Here is a 20597-nt window from a genome sequence, read left to right on the forward strand (position 1 = left end):
GGTTTTTAATACAAATCAAATTGGAAGCTCACCTGGCCGAAGAACGCCACTCTGAAGTAAGTGCCAAGTAACCTCTTGCCCGTGTGCATGACCTCTGTGACTTTGCTGTACGCCCGATGCAGCGTGTCGTACAGGTGGGCCAGTTTCTGAGCAGAGGATCGGAAAAGAAGATGAGACCTAAGGAACCAAGGTCGGTATCGTCGCTCCTTGAGAAGACTTCATACCTCAAAGTCCCGACGCTTCTCATAAATGGGGATGATCAACTTGTAGATGTCCGAAATGAGCTCGTAACGCTCGGCTTTCCATAAGCCGTCGGCGCACTCCTCCAACAGCTCCATGAGGACATCCTGGTGAGAATATTGACAACATCAATGATTTTTAAAAACAGTAGATTCATTCATTTTCTACCGCTTTTTCCTCACGAGGGTGCTGGAGCTGATCCCAGCTGTCTTGGGGCGAGAGGCGGGGTACACCCTGGACTGGTGGCCAGCCAATCACAGGGCACATATAGACAAACAACCATTCACACTCACATTCATACCTATGGACAATTTTGGAGTCGCCAATTAACCTAGCATGTTTTTGGAATGTGGGAGGAAACCGGAGTACCCGGAGAAAACCCACGCATGCACGGGGAGAACATGCAAACTCCACACAGAGGGTGGAATTGAACCCTGGTCTCCTAGCTGTGAGGTCTGCGCGCTAACCAATCGACCGCCGTGCCGCCCGACAGATTCATAGCCTGCAAATTCCTGGATTTCTAGTCCAAAAATATATACTATATACTATAAGGCGATATCCATTTACTGTCTGAATATGTGATAATACAGGTAAAATGTACAGGATACATGCGCCACTGTTACAAAAAAGCCCACAATTTACATGTTTACGTTTTTTATGCTTCACTCATGATGTTTTTTTCCTTCAGCGTTGAGATTTCACACTTTGTTTGGTGGCCTTGGAACATGTCATAGTTGCTGTGTGACGCAAAAGTCAAACTTTGCAGCCTCAAAACTTGCAGAGAGGTGAACAAAAGTTAATACGTGATGCTAAGAACTTACTGAAATGGCAACAGACAGGAAGTGTGGATTATGACGACGTGGCTTCTCTGGCCTGCTAGCCTGACGACTAGGCTAAAGGCTACAGCGTGACCGCCATTCCATGCGTTCATCCGTCATCTTACATTATCATTCATTAGTAGCGAGTAGCTATACATTTTATACTTTATATGTGCTTAATAAGTAAGTGAGGCATATTTAGGAACTAAACCCGAATTGTGTGGAGTGCAAACAATGGCAATCGAAGAGAGAAGGGGAGCAACAGTCACTTATAGTCACAAAAGTTTGATCCGAATTCAGAGGACAACATCAATGTCAAGCTCGCAGGAGTGTTTAGAGGGTGTAGGGAGTAGAAAATATGTAAGTATACTATCAATACTATCTGCCCCAATGGCTGAACGGGACAAAAAAAAAAGAAGAAAATATGTAAGTACTTCATTAAAGTGGACATCCTGCATGCCGACATCCTCCATCATGGCCGCCTCCTCATCAATGTTTGGAGTCACCACACGGAAGGCGGAGCATCCTTGTTTGAACATGCCTGCAGAAAAAAAATAACCCTGCTGATTAGGGATTAGCCCAGACAGACTCGGTGACAGTTGAAACGAGACAGGTGAGCGTAGTTACCTTTTCTTCTCAGGTATTCTGCCACTAGCGCCGCCACATGAACGTAGCACATGGCCGCCTGCAAGCAGTGACAGCAGGACAGTTACAATTACACTTGTGTCATTTACTTGATTGGAACCAGAATGGCAGTTCATAGAATGTTATGTAGCCTAACGCTGACATACTAACCCTAACCTTAGTTCCCATGCGAGGGCAGAGGTGTCCAAAGTGCGGCTCAGGGGCAATTTGTGGCCCTTGCTGATTTTATGAATTTTTTTATTGGGCCATGGCACATTCGAAAATAGAATTTATGAAGAAAACTTTTTTTAAAAAATCAGCAAAAATCAGCTGTAATTGTATGGCAATAAAGTCAAAATATAGAAAAAGCAGTAATTTTAAGAGAATAATGTCATAATATTATGAGGAAAAATAATTCAATTTTAATAGCTGAAATAGTTAAAAATTGTTGAAATATTCAAAGTAAAAAATACTAATTTTTTCAGAATAAGCTGTAATATTATGACAAACAAACAAATGCTCTGGGAAAAAAATATGTCACAACAATACCAACCAAATATTATGGCAATAAAGCTAGAAAGTGAAAAAAAGTGAGAAAATTTGTATTCTAACAAGAAAAAAAATGAGAAAATAAACTTGAATTATTATGAAGATAATAAAGCCACTTTAGTAGCATAGAGATGAAAAATAAAAAATATATATTATATATCTATTTTAATAATATTATACAACAAAAAAAAGAATAGAGATGCAATTTTTGAAAAAATAGTTTAGAGAAAAAGTCAGAATATTATGGGAATAATGTCAAAAATATTAAGAGGAAAAAAAAATCACATTCGAATGAGACAAATACTCATCATATTATGGGGAGAAATAATATAAAATATTTAAGAATAAAGTTGTAATTTTTGGAAAATTAATTTGGGAGAAAAAAGTCATCATATTACGGGATTACAGTCAAAATATTATGGGAATAAAGTCATGATAGAAAGATGAAATATTTACAAAATGCCAAAAAACCCAACAACTGCAAAAATGAAAATATTAGATGTAAGTTTACAAAAATTCAAAGTCGAAATTTTGAGAGAGAAAAAAATCGTCATCAGTACCGACAATTATTGGACATCCCTAAACATATCCAAGTGGTCCTTAATCCTTATCCTTAATTTTTTCAGTACTACACACCGACTCACCCTAGTATGTACCCTGAACCCTAATCCTGATCCTGGTCCTCAGGCCCGTGCTTTATTCATTGATCATTTAAGAAAGATGTTTAGAAACATCAACCCCTTCAAATGGAACGCCCCACAATTGCCACGTAATGCTCGTGTGTGACTACACACCTCGGATAAATCTCCATTCTTTACGTGGATTCGAGCCATGCTGTCCAGCCAGGTTTTTCGGAGCTCCGGCGTGCTGGTGTAAGACTTGGCCAGGCTGTACTGGAGGTCCACCAACATCTCCGGATCTCTCTCGTGCTCCTTCATCTGAGCGGTCGCCATCAAAACGGTTCGGATGCGTTTGGTCAGGTCTTTGACGTCTGATGGGAACGCCGTGCTCTGTTGAGGGAGAATTTGTTTTGGGTTTTTTTTAGCTACGATATTATTAATAGTAAAATAAGAGTTTTCTGACCTTGATAGTTCTGTCACTGTTGGCACAGTTGTTGATAATGGATAAGGAATGCTGGAAGCGAGTACTCCCGATACCAATGACGTCAGCTATCAACTGACTTACAGCAATCACCACCTGAAGGAAGGAAGAAGGAAAGGATTATTAACAGGAATATATTTCATCACTTTCCCTCCTTAGGGTTGTTTTCCAAAGTGCAGGGGCCGGAAGGCATAACTTTTCAATTATGGATTTATTCTTCCTAAACCAAGTCCAAGCAGTACAAAAAAATGTTTTTTAAAAGTTGTATTCTGACTAGAAAAAAAAGTTGCAATTTTACCAGAATAAAAATGTAATATTACGGGATTAAAAATATGTCATTTTAGTAGCAATGAGTTTAATTATTACATTATTACATAAGTCATAATATTATAAGAAACAACAACCAAATAAATGTTGGGGCAAATATTATTAGAAATGTGCAATGTAATTTAATGTAAATAAAGTCAAAATATTATGGGAATAAAGTAATAATATTATGAAAAGAAAGTTTATGAAGATTATTTAAGAAGAAATTTGAAATATTTGGAAAATGAAAAAAAAAAACAACATGAGGAAAAAAAGCAGACAGAGAATAATAATACATTCCAAAGTCAAAATATTAAGATACAAGGTGTATTCAAATAAGAAAAAAGGCACAATTGTGCGATAATAAACATATCATATTATGAGGAAAAATAATGTAATTTTAGTGGCATAGGTTTGAAATATGAACAAATGTGACTTTTTAAAAGTTAGAATATTATAAGAAACAAAACTAAACAAAGTGGTAATTTTTAGAAAATTAGGTTGAGGAAAAAGTAGGCATATTATTGGAATAAATTTAAAAAATCATAAATAATTATGTCATTAAATAATTATTATAATAATTGTTATAATAATAAATAATAATTATTATTCATTCATTCATTCTCTACCGCTTTTTCCTCACAAGGGTCAATTGAAAAATGCTAAATAAAACCATAGCAAAATTGGGATAAAAAGAGCAAATGCAAAGGTTCAGCATGAACTGTAACGATGTACGTTCTACTCCCAGAGGAAGATGGTCCCACCTGCAAGTGCGTGCGGACAAAAGACTTGCGTCCCGTGTAGTCAAAGTTGCTCTTCATGAGGAAGTAGAGCAGATGGGCGGCGTCGCTGCGGATGGAGCTCAGTTTGGAGTTGCAGCACTTTAAGATCTCGTAGCAGAACGCGGCGCACATGTCAGCACGGCCTTCAAAAAATGTGCAGGGAAACTGAAAAGGCAGAAAAGGTGCCGTGAGCTGAGGCTGATGGAAGCACACACACACACACGTATCATCAGCACCTTGTAGATGAACGTCCGCAGTGAGGTGAAGACCTGCTTCAGGGCCGTTTCGGACTGGTTGATCCGCAGGAAACAGAGGTGGACTTCAAAGACTTTCTTCATCAGTGGACTGTGGCCATTATCAGAGCACAGTTGGGTCTAAGATTGAGAGAAAAGACAGATGATCGAACTTCTTCTGGAGATGACATTTTGCAGAATAGTCCTGAAGCACATTCTCACAAGAATTGAGTCAAATTCCACCAAGTAGGATTCCTCATTTGTAATTACAATATTTTAATACAGCATAGAAAACCTGTTAAATAAAGCTTTTAACATGATTAGAGCTCTTGACATGAAATAACAACCCTATAGTCACATGTACACTCCTATTACCCAATAAAGTAGACATAATACGAGATTTAAGACATAAATGCTTGTGTGCGTTGCTGTGGAACTGAGTGGCGAGAATGACAGGAAGTGACGTTGAGGGTTCAGAGTTGAGTTTTAGCTTGGTGTGGGTTACGATCGCAACAGGAGCCCATGTTGGGGATTATTGTAGCTATCCGCAATAAAAGCCTGTTGTTCCGACAATCAAGCCTGGTGCTTGTGTGTCTCAGCATTCCAGTAAAATGAATACTACATATCATCACAACATCTTTGAATGCCTTGCATTTGTATTTTTTTTTCATTTTAGTCATTTTTATGCTTGATAATGCTTATTTTAGGCCAAAAAATATGAAATTGAAAAATATGACAGCCAACTAAAACATCTGAAAAAAGTCATTGATCATTTGTGATTTTTTTTTTCTCCAAAAATATGTCGTTTATCCGCAGATGACACATCTCACGCAATGTAGCTTAGCAGTCATTTAGGACTATGTGATGTTTTTTCACCAAGCGATGAGATTTCCCTTTTTTTCGTCCGCCCTTGAACACACCATCATTATGTTTGCTTGTGGCCCTACAAGGTCATCTATTCTTACCTTGAAACCCATGATGAAGATGCTGAGGGTGTCCAGGACGGTCAGGCACACCTCGGTGGCGATGTTGGCCTCCAGCACAGAGTGATTTAACACGTCGGCATCCGAGTGGCTGTAAGCTAAGAAGACCAGACGGCTGTAGTGCGTTCAAAGATGATTGCATGTATAATATGAGCGACAACAGCAGAGAGGTGACGTGATGAAAAAGCTGCACTTCCCCCATCATGAACATGTTTGTTATTTTCACTGCAGTTAATCAACAAGCTGCATTTTATGGACAAAAGACCGCAATAAGAGCAAAGATATCTGGCAAGCTGGTCATGTAAAAAAAGCAGGGGTGTCCAAAGTGCGGCCCAGGGGCCATTATCGGCCGCAAGCTGTTTTTTTTTGATTGTTTTTTTTTAATCGTCCCGCAGCACATTCCATACAGTAAATATAATTGATCAATAACACTTACAAACAACAACAACAGCAGCAAAAATTGAGTTACAAAGTTAAAATAAAAATATAAAAAACAAAGTTGTCTAATGAGAATCAAGAATACTGTGGTATCATTATGAGGAAAAATTATTCATAAAAAAATTTAAAATTATTATTTATTTCAATTTTATGAGAAAAAAACTCATAATACGAGGAAGAATTTGGTCATTTTAGTAGAATAACATTGAAATACTAAAGAAAAAATACTTTCTTTTTTAAAGTCATAATGAACAAAGCAAAATAAAGTTAAATACATTTTTGGAAAATGAGGTTAGGCAAAAACTTAAGAATATTATGGAAACAAAGTCAAAATATTATTGGAATGAAGTAATAATGTTGCATAATAATAATAACAACATTTTATTGAAGATAAATATTAAATATTGAAGAAAATAGTTGAAAAAATAGTAAAAAAACAACAGACAAAAAAAAAATATATATATATATATATATATATATAAATAAGAATAAAGTCAAAATATGAGGGGAAATAATGTCATTTTAGGAGCACTAAGTGGTAATATTAAAGATATTATAGATAGAAATAATATAATAGATAATATAGATAGAAATATTGAGTTGTAATTTGAGAAAAAACATTGTTTTTGAAAGATTCGGTTGGGTTCCTATTACGTTCTATTACCTGTGTAAAGTAGAACATTTTGAAAATAAAAAAAAAATGCAAAAATGGGGGTAAAAAATATCCATATTACTTCTTCCTTTGAGTTTTTATTATTTGCCGGAAGAAGTGTGGACACCCGTGCGTGCGTCAATAGCGAGGTCATGTTAAAGTTAATGGCTGTGATTCAACCCAAGGCAGAGAAGCTTGCTAACAGCCTGCCATCCCGCTACGTTCTTACCATGCTCTACAGATATTCCAAGAATACTGGAAAGCTTTTTTACACTGAAAGCACAAAGAAACTTCAGTAAGAGTCTGACTTTGACACACGGCTTTTTCAACTGAGAAGCAAATAAAGTCAATTTTCATGATGAGTTTTGAAGGAGATGATGATGATGGTGAAAGCATGAGCAGGCAGGTTTTTTACTTGTGGTGATGAAGATGCTGGGATGATACGGAAATATACATATAAGTATGGACTTACTGTGGTTAAAAGAGTATGAGTTATCCAGGCTGCTGAGCTGCTGCAAGCGGGCATGCATCATTCCCGCCCTGTTACGGGACACGGGCAGAGTCTGAGACTTCCGCTCATGCGCTACGTGTCCTGCCCCGTCCTGGTTCCTGATGAGGAAACAGGACAGAGATGGATGAGTGGCTGACGAGCAGGTTAGAATGACTGTGGCACACTTGCTTCCACTTTGGAACATCACTCGGAAGTTGAAAGAAACCAAAGCGGATCTAAAGTCAGCGGACAAATATCAAAGTGTGGCGAATATTTTTTACAAGGTATACCAGTCAGTTGTGGTCAGAAACATCATGACAGTACTGGGCTTTTCATGATGTCACTCAATGCAACACCCAACAACAAGACTCTGTCCCGTATTCCGTCTGCTTACGTCTACAGATGATGTCATACGGTGGAAAATTTGATTTTTTGACAATTCCCAGAAAACTGCTTTAAAAACATAGATTCATAATTATTTGTATTTTTCAGTCAACTTTGGTCATACTGAAAAAGACCGAATATGTAATTATTGTTTATCATTTAACCCTTTAAATGCCCATTTGATTAAAAAGGCTCACTGTTTTAATTTTGTACTATTCACATACAATAAATGTGTGAGGACTGGGGATGAATGGAATATGTAATTATTTTTTGTGTTATATTAGATACTAGATTTTTGGTTATACAAATATGCCATTTCAAAAATAATTTTAACCCTTTAAATGGCCATTTGAAGAAATTGTGCCACCTTTTTTTATTTATGACAATAATTCATTTGGTAAAAAAAAATCAGACTTAAATATTCATAACATGAATAATAAAATACATTTTGACTGTGAATAGCTAGCTAGCTAGAAAGTTAGCTAGATAACGAAATAGCTAGCCAGATAGCTAGCTAGCTAGAAAGTGAGATGGATATATAGACAGACAGCTAAATAGCTAGATAGATAGGTAGATAGCTAGCTAGCTAGCTAGAAAGCGAGATGGATATATAGACAGACAGCGAAATAGCTAGATAGCTAGCTAGCTAGCTAGAAAGCTACATGGATAGACAGACAGATAGCTAAATAGCTAGATAGATAGCTAGACAGATACATAGCTAGCTAGCTAGCTATCTATGTACATAGGTAGATAGCTAGCTAGTTATAACCACAATTTTTCAATAGAATTTTTAAATTCCACAATATTATAATGCTTGTTTAATTTCAGGTTTTCATTTTGGAGATAAATGATGAATATTCTCTGTCTACAATGTTCCCATTGTGGGTTTATGTATTACACACGATATCCCATTGAAACATGCTGTGGCCGTGAAAACAAACATTTTTCATCCTATTTGTTGTCAAAATGTTGCGTATGGCACGGTCCGTGGAGGAGGACCAGTTATCCGCCTGTCCAACAAATGTAAGAGTCTAAAAAGCGTTAAGATTACACCCATGTAATGCTGAAAACTGCATCAAAATACTGTAACGTCAAAAACCGTAAAGCAGCTGAAAACATATCAAGCCCACATAAATGTACACTTGAGTTTTCAGACGGAATGGCTAAAAAACTTCAATGAGATTAACATTGATGGTGGATGTACAGCACACAAACGGCGGTGGCGGCGGCAGCTTCGGCATGCAGGAGCTGAGGTAGAAATGAGACATGCTTGTTGTGATGACAGAAGCAGCCACTGCAACTTCCACACAAGGAGACGAGGACTCGTGCAAGCGAGAAGTGGATTCCACACCCATGGCTTACCCAAGCAGGAGAGGGCAGGAGGCAGCTTTTAATTCACAGCGTTAAACTTGCCAGCGTTTGTTTAGGTGAGTAGAGAAACAGCGGTGGTGGGAGGGGTTAGGGACAGATAAACGCAAACACACAAAGACCCGGAGTGATTAAGATACTAAACAACAGTCATTGTTGCTTTACAGTCATGATACAGGTGGTCCTCGGTTATGGTTATTTCCTGGTGACCGAGTAACACCACGGAAGTGAAAATGAACAACATTAGCCGCTCTGCTGTGGCCACCTTGATGAAAGATAAATGTGATTGAATGTAAACAAATGCCGCATGGGTCATGGATTCAGTGCGCTGCTACAAAGAACGCACTTCTAGATCAGCCTGGGATACGAGTTGCTCTCTTTTTATTTATTTCCCCTTCTTCTTGTTCACCTTTTTATCAAAGTACTTCCTATGTCCTTCATGGGTTCCTAGACATATCACAGTCAAGGAATGGAGCTCGAGGACCACCTGTACATGTGATGGACTTTCTGACATAATAAATACACAATGCAACAAAGTCTTCAATAGCTGGCGAGAATTTCATAAATGGCTACACAACCCAATCAAACATAAGACAGGGGTGTCCAAAGTACGACTCTGGGGCCATTTTTGATGTTTTTTAATTGGTCATTCTAAAAATATTATTTAACAAGAACCCCCCGCCCAAAAAAAACAAACAACAACAACCAAACAAATAAGAATAAAGCCAAAAATATATATATTTTAAATTGTAATTTTACAAGAATAACACAGTATGAGGAAAAATAATATAATTTAATAGTTAAGAAAAAATATATATTTATTTTCTTTAAAGTCATAATATTATGAGGGACAAACAAAACATTACAGCTACGAGTTAAAATATTATGGGAACAAAGTCCTAACCACGGGGAGAAAATTTGCAAGAAAAAAAGAAATGCAAAAAAATTGCTGCAATTTTACATTAATAAAGTCAAAATATTAAGAAAATTTTTTACTTTCTAACATTTCTAACATGAAAAAGTTGACATTTTACAAGAATAACTTTGTAAGATTATGAGACAAGATAATATCATTTTAGCAAAATAAAGTTGAAATATTCCCAAAAAATATGTCATACATCGTAATATTATTAATTATTATTATTAAACTAAACTAAATAAAAGTTGTAATTTGGGGAAAATTAGGTTGGCCCTTGCTGGAAAAACGTTTGGACACCCCTGGCATAAAAACTATCGAACCTTGATGCAGGATTTAAAAAGCATTGGTAAATATTTGGTTGCCATGGTGACACTCCCACTGCATGTTAATGATCAATCACATAAAGAAGAGGAAACTGTTGGTGGATCTTACTTGAAGGCAGTGTGGGTTTAAGTTAAAGGTAAATAAAGGCCCCGGAATCAATCAAATGTGTGAAAAAAAATAGTTTTGTAAACGGCAACATAAAAAATGTGTGTCTGTGTCAATGCCTAAACAACATTACCTTGCGATGTATCTCTTTCCCATGTATCTGAACTGATGGAGGCACACTCTAACAAGGAAAAAAAAAGAAAATCAGTCCAAAAATCATACGTTTTGCAGTTTTCATATCTTGCATCTTGTGCAAATTTTAATGCAATTTTAATAAAATTTTAATTTTGATGCGGCCCAGTCTCGCCCAGACCCTAGCTCCAGTGGCCCCCAAGTAAATTGAGTTTGAGACCCCTGCTCTAGATAGACACATAGACAGGAATAGGAAGTATCACATGTTCATTCATTACAGCTGCTGATATCAGTAATGAAGTGCTGATGTCGGTAAGAAAACCAGCGTATGGCACCTCTAAACATGAGACCTCAAGTCACAATGAGGTTCTGCATCTTACTCGACAAGCGTGAAGAAGTCCATGAGTTCGGCAGAAGAAGCCTTGTTCCAGTAGGTGAACAGAGCATCTGCAGATGGACATGGTTGTCATTCAGTTTTGCTGTGTTTAGTCTAGTTTTAGTGTTGCAGGTGAAGAAGCAATGACATCGTACCCTCAGACATGCTTTTCAGCACATGTAAGAAGCACATGAGGAAGCTCTTGATCTCCGCCTGCTCCAGTTTATCGCATCGAAGCAAGGAGCTGCTGAGTGACGAGGCAGCCTGGCACGGAGACAAAAATCACAGATGCGACCGACTTTTGGAAAAATTATTTGTTGGTGTGGTCAGTGAATGCCTCAGAGACACAGTGTGGAGAACATCAATGCATGGATAGTTTTATTGACTGGACCACCAATGATATGAATCTGTACTTTATAAATGTTCCTTTTTTAAGACACTGAATTTATGGAACAGAATTGTTGTGGCATTTTAATTCCGTAATTTTTTTTTTAATTGAAAAAATTCCATATAATAAAAATGTGTAAGCAAAACCAGGTTTTAAAAATTCCTTAAAATATATAATAATAGTAAAATTAAAAATATATTACATAATAAAACACAATAAATAATATTGAATAAAATATATTTTTTTAAGTAGTTCATTGTGTCTCAAAGCCAGCCAATCAGCTGTACAGCATGGAGTCACATGATACTGTGTGTTTTCAAACATCTATAAGCATGGAATATGTTCAAATGGAATTGTTATCAACTGAATAAGAAAACTCTGTGTTTTAACAAACTTAAACAAATTTTTAAGCATTCCAGGGCTCGACAATAACGTTGTACCGATGGCCCGGGGCAAGTTAAAACAAAATTCGGGCAAGTAAATCCAATCAGTGATATTCCCGTCGGGCAAGTACACTTTAGCATGCCGTACTGCCAAGAGTTTTTTTAAAGCGGTTCTTGTTGGGTGTTGGTAAAACACGGACTGCGTAATTCCGGTGGTAATTTGCAAACCAATCCTTGCAAATCTTGAAATGGACCAATCAGAATCGTTTATTTAGACCGCGGTCCGTAATCCACAATCCGCGTTTTACCCACACCCGTTCTTGTTCGCGATCAACCAATCAGCGATCGTTTTACTAGGAAAACATCTATCATGGCGTCCCTGCCAACATCGTCTAATTCTTCAACAACTTGTGAAGGAAAACAGCAAAAAGTGATGAACCAGTGCCTCCTAAACAAGTATTTTATTAGCGGCAGCAAATCAAATGATGGCAAAGGTGAGTGAATCACATTGCTGTGACAATTTGAAGTGGTCACAATGAAACACCACCCATTAGATCCAATACCAAGTGCTGATTTTGCACAAGCTACAAAATCTAGCGGTTTCATTTCTCTGTGTATTTTTCTCACCTTTGCTTCACAAATTATTGTTTGACCATTGAGCATTTTTTTCTGGATTAAAAACACTTTACTAGTACACAAATGTGTCAAATGTTTCATTGTGGTGCACAACTTATAAATATCACTGCTTACTACGACTACCATGTGTAAGGTAGCATGGCTTGCCATGTTAACATACATCTCCACAAATGTTCAGACATTCCTCCAAATACAATGCATCAGTACTATTATCTGATGAATTATCAGCATATATTGATATATGATATCATTATGGCAGTCTTTTCATTTTACATGGGGCAAGTTCGGGCAAGTAGTTCTCACCTTAAGGATTCCCCATGGGCAAGTCATTTTTGTTTTTAACGTAGAGCCCTGCATTCTATTTTCTGCTCATTTTTCGACCCTTTGTACTGAGTTGTGGACTCCGAAAGAGCAGCTACACACAATAACCCGCACAGAGAGCTTTCTAGAGCTTCCAGAATCTGCACCTATTCCAGCTGTATTTCCATGGATTTGTGCTTCCCGTCAAAACGGTGTTTTAATTTATTTTATCCCAAAAAAATTCAGTTCCCCAAATTTAAAATGCAAAAAAATTTGATTTTATTACATAAATTCAGTGTCTACATAAAAAAAACAATTCTAAATATTCTAGAAAACAAAGCCAAATGAACCCTTACAGTACCTTATCTAAGGAGTTGCCCTTTTCTGTGTTGCGCTCAGAAAGACTGTTGCCAGAATCGGTGCTGATGAGAGACCCCCGGGAGTCTGCATGGCGTACAGAATTAATGATGGGTGTAGAAGAGGTGTGAGGGGAGGCTGTAAGAAAGACATTGTTATTAGAATAAAAATAAGTATATTGTATTGTTTTCCCCAGTTTCCACCATCGCCCTACTGTTCTCTCACCAGTGCCAGAGATGACTCCAAAAACATCTTTGTGCAAGCTTGTGTCCAAAAAAGTGCTGGATCTGGGTGGGGTCATCAAAGCATTGGTGAGGAGGGAATCTTCTCTTCCATTCTGAAAGGTTTTAGTAGCCACAAAGAAACATGAATCTTTCTGGAAATTTTTTTTTTTGATATACAGCAATGTCCTCATTGGAGGTGTAACGGATCGCACACCCCTTTCTCTCATGTCTTCAGGCATGCAATGGACAGCTATGGACTTTTAGCTCATCAGCTAGCGCCCCCCCAACATGACGACCTTTTATCAACTCGACTTTTCAGATAGTGCCTGCCACTTGGAAATATTTATATAGGTACTATTTTATACATTTATTTATTACTGTTATATTTTATTTATTTATTTCAAATAGAAAAAAAAAACATTTATTTAAAGTACATATATAATTATATAAAATATGTATTTTGATAGGGCGGCACGGCAGTCTAGTGGTTAGCTAGGGTTCAATTCCACCCTCAGCCATCTCTGTGTAGAGTTTGCATGTTTGCATCATTTTTTGGACCAAAAATCCAGGAATTTGCAGGCTATTAATCTACTGTCAGGCGGCACGGTGGTCAAGTGGTTAGTGCGCAGACCTCACAGCTAGGGGACCAAACCCTCGGCTATCTCTGTGTGGAGTTTGCATGTTCTCCCCGTGCATGCGTGGGTTTTCTCCGGGTACTCCGGTTTCCTCCCACATTCCAAAAACATGCTAGATTAATTGGCCACTCCAAAATGTCCATAGGTATGAATGTGAGTGTGAATGGTTGTTTGTCTATATGTGCCCTGTGATTGGCTGGCCACCAGTCCAGAGTGTACCCCGCCTCTCACCCGAAGACAGCTGGGATAGGCTCCAGCACCCCCGCGACCCCCGTGAGGAAAAGCGGTAGAAAATGAATGAATGTATTTTGATTATTTCCTGTGGAAAAATAGCCTGTTTTCGTCAAAACGAGTTAGCATCAACTGTAGGTGGACGTGTGTAATGTTTATGAAGTAATGTGTAGATCCACCACAAGGGGTCTCCTTACATTGTGACAGTGGTTCATGGAGAAGGGGGTCACTTCCTTCACATTGAGTCTGTTGACATTCTCCTGAAGCAAACCAAACAGGGGCAAGTAGAGCGTTGCCAACCTCGCTTGCTGACTCTGGGAAAGCAAACAAAACAAAAAAAACCTCCTCAGCAGCAAGTCTCCGAGGTCATCTGACACCAAGGTGAATTCAAAGGAAGGCGGTGTGACGCACTTTTGAGGTGTAGCGGTCGTCAAAGGTGTGCTTTATCATCAGGTTCTTCAACACCTGGATGGCGATCTGTCGAATATCCCTGAACTCCTGTAGAGCTGCGTTGACCTCCCGTAGAAGCAGCCCGACCAGGAAGTGGTTTTTACAAAAGTCATCTGTCAGCGAGTAGTCCAGCTGCAGGTCTGAGGGATGAAAAATAACATTAAACTACAAAAACATGGAACTGTAATGTTCCTTATGTAAATATCATCTCCCACAGTGACACCAGAAAATAAAACATCTTTTGATAACCAATCAAGTTGTAGTTTTCAGTGGTGGAGAACTACAGTCAATCACGATTTAGCATTCAAAACTCCGCAGATTTTTTCCCCTCCCAAAATAGGCCATTTTCCCCATTCACCATAAGCCTGTAGTCAAAGTGTTTCAAATTCCGCACTTTGTTCGGCCATACTTGAAGGCACCATAATTGCGTGTTTGGCTACGTTAGCGCTAGCTTCGACAGTCAATGCGGTCTCAAATTTTACAGTGAGGAGAACACAAGTTAATAAAATAGCTTTCGCCTCCCATGCTCAGTGACTAAATATGATAGCTCTCATACATAAAAGCCATATCATTTCTTATTATGTATTGCGTAAAAGACAGACACATCAAAACCAATGCTAGCACACATGCGCTATGTGCTAGCTGTAGTGCACCAACAAATACGAACATTAGTACTCAGTGACATCGTTAAACCTTACCTTTATATATTCCTACATTGTATCAGCATTTGGCACCAAACATGAAGTGGGAGAAAAATGAGAAAAATAGAGTATAGCAGTCTATTCGTGTAGTGTGGGAGAACGTTAGCACACGCACAATGGTGCATTCAAGAAATAGAACAAAATGGGACAAGTCGCCGCTCACAACATATCAAAGATATGGGATTTCAAATTGTATATTGTAATGAATAAATAAATAAAATAATGTCCCATATTTCCAAAATGTGTATGCATTTACATATTATTCTTTAAAAGTTTTTAATAATAATAAAATAAAATAATAAAATAAAATAAAATAAAATAAAATAAATAAATAAATAAAATAAAAAAATACAATAAAAAATAAAAATCAATCAAAAGGAATGAAGTAAATCTGTTTATTTTCCAGCTAAAACCCGGTCAATCACAATATAAAAGCAAAGCGAGGTTAAATGAGATTAAATTGGTGAGGATTTCCATTGTTGGAGTGAGCTGCTATTCTTCATTTCAAGTGATTATTGTGAACAAACAGGCAAAATCACACAAATATGAAACCAGGTACCTTCATAAAAATATTATTATTGGTGTAGCTCTTTAAATACTGTAATGGACTGTGCAGATCAGAAAAAATGTGCAGTATTTATTTCCCTTATTTGGCTGCATTCATTCAAATGACAAATAAGGTGATTATTATTTTTTTTTTTTGCATTGTTGATGTTTATCCTAACATGCAAGCAGCAAACCTTCCACCTACCTACTGGAGTATCGTATGACTCCACTGTATCATAAGGAGATGGTAAAGATACATGACAAAAGAAACCAGGACAAACAGGAAGGTAAAGTCAGCGATCGCAACAAAGAAAAATTAGCTACAGAAGTCTTTTTGGACCTTGGTCATCGCTCGCTCACCTTGAAACCTCAGGATCCGTCCCCGTCCAAAAGGCATAGGCAAGTTTAGAGGAACGTAATGCTCGTGGTTGCACACAACACGCAGGAACTCAAACTTGAACTCAAAGAGTGTCTGTGCAAAAACATAATGAGAAAATAAAATTGTCATCTAATGGGAGAGAAGCATAAAGTGTAAATATTTAATTCTACCTTTGGGTCTCCGGGCACAAAACAGTTGATGTAGTTGTTGATCTGTTTGAACACAAAGCCTCTGTCCATCAGGTTGAAACAACGCTGCAGAACGGCAAGCAAGCAGAGACATCTTGTCATTATTCATGAAGAAGACACCAGTTGCATTCATGTTGAAATCGTACGCCCACCTTGATGAAGACCGCCAGGCTGTGGTTGGCGTTCCTGGCTGCGTCCAGGTTATCTTTGTACTTCTGAGTGATGTGAGGCATCATCATGTTGACCACAGTCTCCACTGTGTGATGGAAGGATGCTGAGAAACGCTGATTCCGGGACAGCTGATGGACACAGGCAAGGAGGTGGGGAGTGAGACGAAGACGAACGGCCGCTCGTCCCAATACTTTTATTTAGATATTTTTAACATTATAATTTGGTATGATGTACGGTATATATGTATATTTAATATTTTAAGCATAATATTTGGGTTTGATATATGAATATATATACCATTTAGTTTTAGATTTACCATTTATATTTATATTTTCAACATAATATTTAGGTTTGATATATGAATATATTTACCATCTAGTTTTAGATTTAATATTTATATATATATATATATTCTATATTTTGAACATTATATTTAGGTTTGATATATGAATATATTTACCATTTAGTTTTAGATTTAACATTTATATTTATATATTCTATATTTTTAATACTATATTTAGGTTTGTTATATGAATATATTTACCATTTAGTTTTAAATTTAACATTTATATTTATATTTTTAACATTATATTTAGGTTTGTTATAGGAATGTATTTACCATTTAGTTTTAGATTTTAACATTTATATTTATATTCTATATTTTTAACATTATATTTAGGTTTGATATATGAATATATTTACCATTTAGTTTTAGATTTTACATTTATATTTTTAACATTATATTTAGGTTTGTTATATGAATATATTTACCATTTAGTTTTAGATTTAACATTTATATTTATATTTTTAACATATTTAGGTTTGTTATCTGAATATATTTACCATTTAGTTTTAGATTTAACATTTATATTCTATATTTTTAACATATTTAGGTTTGATATATGAATATATTTACCATTTAGTTTTAGATTTAACATTTATATTTAGCATTTTGGATATAGATTTGAAGAAAATGATGTGAAGAAAATGAGTTAAATGTGATCTGAATATTCCAAATATACAAAAGGTACAAAAGTGCGACTGAACGTCGGCTATCCACAAGACCCGACATGTTGCAAACTCGCAGCCAATCGGATGTGCTGTCACGCAGCAGACACGGGCAGACGCCTCTGAGTCAACTACAAGTCAACCTTATGGCAGACTCACCTTCACCTTGTAGCTGTCAATCAAGTACTGAGCCATGGACTTGACTAAGGCTTCAAAGAAATACCAGGAGTACTGGAAGCGGGGAAGACAAACAAGAAAGATGGAGGTGTAATTACACACAAATCGCCGGTTGAAAATACCATTGTGTCACCTTGAGCAACTTGTTGCACGTGAGAAAGTCGGTGGAAGGCTTCAGGATGGCAGTCATGGCTTTGGCCAGTTCTTCGTGCACCGTTCGGACGGTGGAAGCCGTAAAGGGTTCAGTCTTGAAAACAAACTGCGAGATGAATGATAGGTATAAAGAGGAAGCCTCGGGCATAAACAGGAAATAAATATGAACGTTAATACTGCAGGCAACCTTGACGTATGATCTCAGGTAGTGCTCCAACCCCTCCTCATGGCACTGGGCGACGATGTGGATCATGACTCTGCAACATCAAGCAAGAAAAGGCAAAAGGATCTCAGCAGAGGTCTATCACGAATGTGGTATCTGCTGAAGATACGTGCCTGGTGACGTTGACCGACACGTCTTCCTGGCTCGCACTGGTCAGCACCCTGAACAGCTGATTGAGGATGGTGGGCAGGAACTTGATCATCACGTGACTCTCCATTGCGTGCAGACTCTAATGGAAGAGTAGGAGATAGGTGGATGTTGGAGAAGTATCATTACGACCGGCATCCATCCATTATCTATACTGATGATGCTCTGGAGGCGGGGTTTGGCGCTGACCAGCAATTTAAAGTCTTGTATGTTTTGAGTCAGCTGTGCAGAGCGTGAGCACAAATGGTGAAGATGAGAACCTGTATGAGTGACTCTCGAATCTTCATGGAGTATCCGTGAATCAGTCAAACTTGGCTTTTAATGGAGCATCTGTAAATGAGTGACTCTCGAGTCTTCATGGAGTATCCGTGAATCAGTCAAACTTGACTCTTAACAGAGCATCTGTAAATGAGTGACTCTTGAGTCTTCATTGAGTATCCGCGAATCAGTGAAACTTGGAGTATCCGTGAATCAGTGAAACTTGACTTTTAATGGAGCATCTGTAAATGAGTGACTCTCGAGTCTTCATGGAGTATCCGTGAATCAGTGAAACTTGACTTTTAATGGTGCATGTGTGAACGAGTGACTCTCGAGTCTTCATGGAGTATCCGTGAATCAGTCAAACTTGACTTTTAACGAAGCATCAGTGAATGAGTGACTCTCGAGTCTTCATGGAGTATCCGTGAATCAGTCAAACTTGACTTTTAATGGAGCATCTGTAAATGAGTGACTCTCGAGTCTTCATGGAGTATCCGTGAATCAGTGAAACTTGACTTTTAACGGAGCATCTGTAAATGAGTGACTCTCGAGTCTTCATGGAGTATCCGTGAATCAGTGAAACTTGACTCTTAACGGAGCATCTGCATCTCGAGTGTTCATGGAGTATCCGTGAATCAGTGAAACTTGACTCTTAATGGAGCATCTGTGAACGAGTGACTCTCGAGTCTTCATGGAGTATCCGTGAAGCAGTGAAACTTGACTTTTAACGGAGCATCTGTGAATGAGTGACTCTCGAGTCGTACTTTGTTGTGTTGAAAAACAATCAGACAACATTTGAATGCACACCTTCAGGTACTTGACCAGTTCACCTCCTGATTCCTGAGGCGATGACGCCATGCTCTGACAGTGATGAAAGAAATTGTGCAAATGCTGATCCTGAAACACAGATACCGTTCGTTATAACCATTCGTTGGAATCACCGTGGTTACAAGGGGACTCAGCTGAGAATTCAGGCATTATTATTTTGAAAATAAAACAAAGCTAACCTGTGTGTAAATAGTGGACACCAGATGAGTGGACACCTTAAATAAAGGCTTGCCGCCATCCACCCATTTGACTTCAGGACTGGAGTGCTGGAAGTAAGAAAAACAGACATTGTGGATCCCCACATATTCATCATTCCGGGCTAGAAAAAAAGCTGTTTTATTGAAGTATTCTTTTATTTTATATATATTTGTCAATTATCAATGTGTTTTTTGCCATTCGTCTTATTTGGTCCTGGAACGTAACCCACACAAAAAGCGGGGATCTACGGTGTGTCATTTGTGGGACGACTGTACATTCTAAAAATACAAGAAAACAACAGCAAAAATGAAAAAAACAGCAATAAGGTGGAATATTGAGAAAATAAAATCAGAATATTATGAGGGAAAAATGTCATCAAATGTTATAATTTTATGAAAATAAAGTCATAATGTTGTTAGGAAAAACATGTAATTTTTAGAAGCGTAAAGTTGAAATATTATTATATTATATTATATTATATTATATTATATTATATTATATTATATTATATTATATTATATTATATTATATTATATTATATTATATTATATTATATTATATTATATTATATTATATTATATTATATTATATTATATTATATTATATTATATTATATTATATTATATTATTAGTATTTCCTATTATTAGTTGAAAAAGGAGGTTATTTTCTAAAGTCCAATTTACATTTTGGAAAATTAGTTTTTTATGCAAAAAATATTAAAATATTATGCGAAAAAACAAGGTATCATTTATTGTATGAGGGGAAAAACGTGTCATTTAGAAACATAAAGTTGAAATACATATATAAAAAATATATATATATATATTCTTCTGAAGTCATCGTATTATGAAGAACAAAAACTGAAGTTGCAAATTCTGGAAAATTAAGTTGGGAAAAAGTTATGATAACACGGAAATAAAGACAACACATCATGGGAATAAAGTTATGACATTATAATAAAAAGAAAATGTAAATGTTGACATGTTTGGGAAAAAAAAGAAGAAAATGGAAAAATTAGCAAAAAAAAGTGTAATTTGAGAAGAGTTGTTAAGTTATTATATTAAATGATAAACTTTTGATGCAGACATATATTAAGGATTACGCTGCCGATACCGATCCCAATAATCCTTGAGTGGGCTGATACCGATCAAAATACTTCATATGACCTCACAAAAACGGGCTTGATATTGA

The 20597-nt window shown here is 37.0% G+C and overlaps 1 protein-coding gene across 5 annotated transcripts in view; it reads right to left on the bottom strand.

Annotated features, from left to right (window-relative positions):
* Nucleotides 1-20597, bottom strand: part of LOC131136350 (dedicator of cytokinesis protein 9-like) — a 99372-nt gene that overhangs the window by 9240 nt on the left and 69535 nt on the right. For all 5 annotated transcript variants that reach the window (XM_058083111.1, XM_058083109.1, XM_058083106.1 and 2 more), the window contains exons 22-47: nucleotides 19387-19473; nucleotides 19187-19276; nucleotides 18088-18203; nucleotides 17939-18008; nucleotides 17732-17857; nucleotides 17581-17652; nucleotides 16395-16541; nucleotides 16225-16308; nucleotides 16036-16147; nucleotides 14390-14568; nucleotides 14176-14292; nucleotides 13114-13225; nucleotides 12893-13026; nucleotides 10980-11088; nucleotides 10829-10895; nucleotides 10450-10497; nucleotides 7199-7335; nucleotides 5619-5734; nucleotides 4657-4794; nucleotides 4403-4585; nucleotides 3315-3428; nucleotides 3026-3241; nucleotides 1686-1743; nucleotides 1493-1599; nucleotides 225-347; nucleotides 33-146 (exon numbers count right to left, since the gene is read on the bottom strand). In XM_058083111.1, coding sequence (XP_057939094.1) covers nucleotides 33-146; nucleotides 225-347; nucleotides 1493-1599; nucleotides 1686-1743; nucleotides 3026-3241; nucleotides 3315-3428; nucleotides 4403-4585; nucleotides 4657-4794; nucleotides 5619-5734; nucleotides 7199-7335; nucleotides 10450-10497; nucleotides 10829-10895; nucleotides 10980-11088; nucleotides 12893-13026; nucleotides 13114-13225; nucleotides 14176-14292; nucleotides 14390-14568; nucleotides 16036-16147; nucleotides 16225-16308; nucleotides 16395-16541; nucleotides 17581-17652; nucleotides 17732-17857; nucleotides 17939-18008; nucleotides 18088-18203; nucleotides 19187-19276; nucleotides 19387-19473 — 2976 coding nt within the window. The remainder of the gene's footprint in view (nucleotides 1-32; nucleotides 147-224; nucleotides 348-1492; nucleotides 1600-1685; nucleotides 1744-3025; nucleotides 3242-3314; nucleotides 3429-4402; nucleotides 4586-4656; nucleotides 4795-5618; nucleotides 5735-7198; nucleotides 7336-10449; nucleotides 10498-10828; nucleotides 10896-10979; nucleotides 11089-12892; nucleotides 13027-13113; nucleotides 13226-14175; nucleotides 14293-14389; nucleotides 14569-16035; nucleotides 16148-16224; nucleotides 16309-16394; nucleotides 16542-17580; nucleotides 17653-17731; nucleotides 17858-17938; nucleotides 18009-18087; nucleotides 18204-19186; nucleotides 19277-19386; nucleotides 19474-20597) is intronic.

The sequence above is a fragment of the Doryrhamphus excisus genome, chromosome 9 (assembly GCF_030265055.1).
Source record: "Doryrhamphus excisus isolate RoL2022-K1 chromosome 9, RoL_Dexc_1.0, whole genome shotgun sequence".
NCBI classification, from domain to species: Eukaryota; Metazoa; Chordata; class Actinopteri; order Syngnathiformes; family Syngnathidae; genus Doryrhamphus; species Doryrhamphus excisus.